General features: G+C 38.1%; 1 protein-coding gene across 1 annotated transcript; it reads right to left on the reverse strand.

Annotated features, from left to right (window-relative positions):
* Positions 1–2,031: 2,031 nt before the first annotated feature.
* On the reverse strand, positions 2,032–2,808 carry LOC123936002 (olfactory receptor 2M5-like; the record flags this gene model as incomplete). Its single annotated transcript, XM_045996813.1, has 1 exon — positions 2,032–2,808. A coding segment is annotated over one exon (777 nt), but the record flags the coding sequence as incomplete, so codon positions are not given.
* Positions 2,809–4,628: the final 1,820 nt, after the last annotated feature.

Genomic DNA, 4,628 nt, shown 5'->3' on the forward strand with positions numbered 1-4,628 from the left:
ATATGAAGTTAATACATATGAAGCTAAAACACACATGTAACATACATAACATACCCTTAACACATACATATGGAGTTAAAACAGTCAAACATAAATAACATGCTTTATGAACACATATTGTTCAACAGAAACTCTTCAAGTCAGACTATCTTCCCTCACTGAGTATTTCTCCTTTCTTTCCTAGTGTGATCTTCTAAACACAGTCTTATCTGTGGATTCCTTTTGGAGTACCATAGTGTTATGACACCACCAACTGAGTGGTAACATTGCATGATAGTATGCATTAAATGACACACTGCTCTTATTTCAGATAGCTTAGAGATAATTTTTATTCTTCAGTGAAGTGACATTTTGACTCAGTTTCAAGGATTCCGTCAGCCATTCCTCTAGGAATTCTGAAGGTGCCATGTTTAATATAATTGAAACAGTTGGAATTTGACATAAAGATTTTAAGTTTTCCAGAACTTAAAGGAGAAGTTGTTAGATTGTTAGTGCTCCTTCTGAATGTTTCTATTCACTAGAAAACTGGTTTTATGTTATTTCAGTCATTTTAAATGATTTTATTTATTTATTTATTTAACAGATATATATATATATATATATATATATATATATATATATATATATATACAGAGAGAGAGAGAGAGAGAGAGAGAGCAAGCAGCAGGATTAGCAGGCTCCCAGGACACTGGAATCATGACCTGAGCCAATGGTAGACACTTATCCACCTGAGCCACCCAGGCACCCCTATTTCAGTCATTTTTAGAAAAAAAAGAAACATGTGTAATAAGTTCCTAATGTTCATTTTTTTTTCTTTTATCTTTTCAGTTTTCCAAGATTCATTGTTTATGCACCACACCCAGTGCTCCATGCAATACGTGCCCTCCTAAATACACAGCACAGGGCTCACCCAACCTCCCAACCTCCTCTCTTCCAAACTCTCAGTTTGTTTCTCAGAGTTCACAGTCTCTCTATTATATAGTGTATTTTCAATTTTTTGAAGAATATCAACATTTTGGAAACATCTATAATGCCTCATGCTTTAAATTTTATCATTATAAATATTTTCAATTATTCATTGTTTTATATCACAAATCTGAGTCTTTTTAAATTTATTTTTACTTTCTCATTACTGTGTCTTCAAAATGTTTAAGTTATGAATTATTCAAAACATAAAGTTTATTATTTTTCCTATCTTAAAAATAATACTGGTTTTTCCTAGCCACCTTAACCCATTATATTATATACATTATAAAGAGATCTGGAAACTTTAAGACTGGGAAATTATCTAGCAAGCATGTCTAGAAAATTAGGTCAGTAATTACTTCCGTGACTTACAACCCTTGGTAAGCATGACAATCACTAATCAGTCTCCTGGTCGGATCCCTGAGACCAATTTAACAGATTCTAATTCTGCTAATCTGAGATGAGAACAAAAGTGCTATATTTTGTGAAGTCAGCAAATTATTTTAACACCAGTGATCAGAAATCCACTCTTTGGAAGCACTGACATAGAGTGAAGACTATTTTTACAAGAGTAAGAGGAATTAATAGTCCTGTTAGATATATGGAGCAAAGCAATACTGTAAATTTATCTGATTCCTGATGATTTATCATCATGCCCATTAATTAATTTTATCAGGGAATTATTCTGAGGTATCTATGTGCTTGTCAATTTTTTTATTTTTCATTTTAGGGATACAGACACTGATCTTTTTTTATGGTATCAACATGAAACTTGGAAATACTAAAGTGTACATTACCATCAAGCATGAATCATAAAGAGAATTGATGTACACAGTTCCTTGTCCTGCATCAACACATAATGTAGGACAATCAGAAAGAAATTTTAAGATGGAGAAAGGAAAGGATAAACATTTTTTTCCCCTGCAGATAAACTCAGTAAAGTGAGTTGAATTTTTCAGGATCTTGAAGGGATAATGATGATGATGATGATGAATCAACTGACAAAATGTCCCTTTGCTGGTGTATCTCTATTTTGCCTATGGGTGACAGTGAGATTTCTGCCATTTACCTGAAGGACTGACACCTCCCTAGTAACTTTTTCAGAGCACTTAGAACTTCCTTGTTCCTAAGACTGTAGGCAAGTGAGTTTAGGAGTAGAGTGAGGACAGTTCCAAACAGAAAGAGACCCTGACTCAACCTTGGAGTCTTGGCAGAACCGGGTCTCATGTAGATGCACATGCCTGGACCAAAATAGAGACCCACCACACAGAGATGAGAGGAGCAGGTGGCCAGAGCTTTGTTCCTGCCTTCTGGGGAGTTCATTAGGAGTACTGCAAGGAAGATGAGAACATAGGAAGACAAGATGAGAGACAAGGGCAGCAGCAGAACAAGGATGCTTGTTATCACCACTGCCTTTTCATAGGCTGAGATATCCTCACGGACGATCCTAAGCACCGCCATGAATTCACAGAAGAAGTGGGGAATCTCTCTGGGGCTGCAGATGTTAAAATGCAAGGTAAAAGCAGTGTGTCCCAGGGAAGTAAGTGCCCCTCCAGCCCAAGACATGGCAATCATCTGCAAGCAAACCTTAGGGTTGATGATGACTGGGTATCGAAGAAGATCACATATAGCCACATAATGATAAAAGCACATGAGAGTTATAAGGATGCATTCTGCAATGGCCACCATCAGGGAGAAGAATATTTGAGTCCCACAAGCCAGGAATGATATGCTCCGCCATCCAGAGAAGAAGTTGAATGCCATTTTGGGGACAATGCTAGAGGTCAAAGTCAAATCCATTAAGGAGAGCTGACTGAGAAGGAAGTACATGGGGGTGTGGAGATGGAAATAAACCAAAGAGGAGGATCAGAAGAGTGTTGCCAGTGAAGGCAGCCGTGTATATCAGGAGAATGATGGAGACCATAGCTGTGATGTATTTAAATTCAGGGAAGAAACCCAGGAGAATGAAATCTGTGGTTTCTGTCTCATTCCCACTCTTCATGACTCTCTGTAATGATAACAGACATATAAGAGATTTATTAAAAAATCGTAGAAATGAAGCAGTTTCTTATTAAAGTTTAAGAACAATGGCAAATACAAAAATACTCCTCCATGGTCACTTGAATCAGTTTTTACTATTTTTTCTATATTTCTTATCCATGATTTAATGTACTTTTAGAAACATGTTTGTGTGTGTGTGTGTGTGTGTGTGTGTGTGTGTATTTTAAGATTTTTTTTTAATTAATTAATTTATTTTTATTTGCTTATTTACAGCATAACAGTGTTCATTGTTTTGGCATCACACCCAGTGCTCCATGCAGTACGTGCCCTCCCTATTACCCACCACCTGGTTCCTCAACCTCCCACCCCACCCCACCCCCTCCCGCCGCCCCTTCATAACCCTCTGGTTGTTTTTCAGAGTCCATAGTCTTTCATGGTTCATCTCCCCTTCCAGTTTCCCTCAACTCCCTCTCCTCTCCATCTCCCCATGTCCTCCATGTTATTTGTTATGCTCCACAAATAAGTGAGACCATATGATACTTGACTCTCTCTGCTTGACTTATTTCGCTCAGCATAATTTCTTCCAGTCCTGTCCATGTTGCTACAAAAGTTGGGTATTCGTCCTTTCTGATGGAGGCATAATACTCCATTGTGTATATGGACCACATCTTCCTTATCCATTCATCCGTTGAAGGGCATCTTGGTTCTTTCCACAGTTTGGCGACCGTAGCCATTGCTGCAATAAACATTGGGGTACAAATGGCCCTTCTTTTCACTACATCTGTATCTTTGGGGTAAATACCCAGCAGTGCAATTGCAGGGTCATAGGGAAGCTCTATTTTTAATTTCTTGAGGAATCTCCACACTGTTCTCCAAAGTGGCTGCACTAACTTGCATTCCCACCAACAGTGTAAGAGGGTTCCCCTTTCTCCACATCCTCTCCAGCACACGTTGTTTCCTGTCTTGCTAATTTTGGCCATTCTGACTGGTGTTAGGTGGTATCTCAATGTTGTTTTAATTTGAATCTCCCTGATGGCTAGTGATGATGAACATTTTTTCATGTGTCTGATAGCCATTTGTATGTCTTCATTGGAGAAGTGTCTATTCATATCTTCTGCCCATTTTTTGATATGATTATCTGTTTTGTGTGTGTTGAGTTTGAGAAGTTCTTTGTAGATCCTGGATATCAACCTTTTGTCTGTACTGTCATTTACAAATATCTTCTCCCATTCCGTGGGTTGCCTCTTTGTTTTGTTGACTGTTTCCTTTGCTGTGCAGAAGCTTTTGATCTTGATGAAGTCCCAAAAGTTCATTTTTGCTTTTGTTTCCTTGGCCTTTGGAGACTTATCTTGAAAGAAGTTGCTGTGGCTGATATCGAAGAGGTTACTGCCTATGTTCTCCTCTAGGATTCTGATAGATTCCTGTCTCACGTTGAGGTCCTTTATCCATTTTGAGTTTATCTTTGTGAACGGTGTAAGAGAATGGTCGAGTTTCATTCTTCTACATATTGCTGTCCAGTTTTCCCAGCACCATTTATTGAAGAGACTGTCTTTTTTCCATTGAATATTTTTTCCTGTTTTGTCGAAGATTATTTGACCATAGAGTTGAGGGTCCATATCTGGGCTCTCCACTCTGTTCCACTGGTCTATGTGTCTGTTTTT

This window comes from Meles meles, unplaced genomic scaffold (genome assembly GCF_922984935.1).
Source record: "Meles meles unplaced genomic scaffold, mMelMel3.1 paternal haplotype, whole genome shotgun sequence".
NCBI classification, from domain to species: domain Eukaryota; kingdom Metazoa; phylum Chordata; class Mammalia; order Carnivora; family Mustelidae; genus Meles; species Meles meles.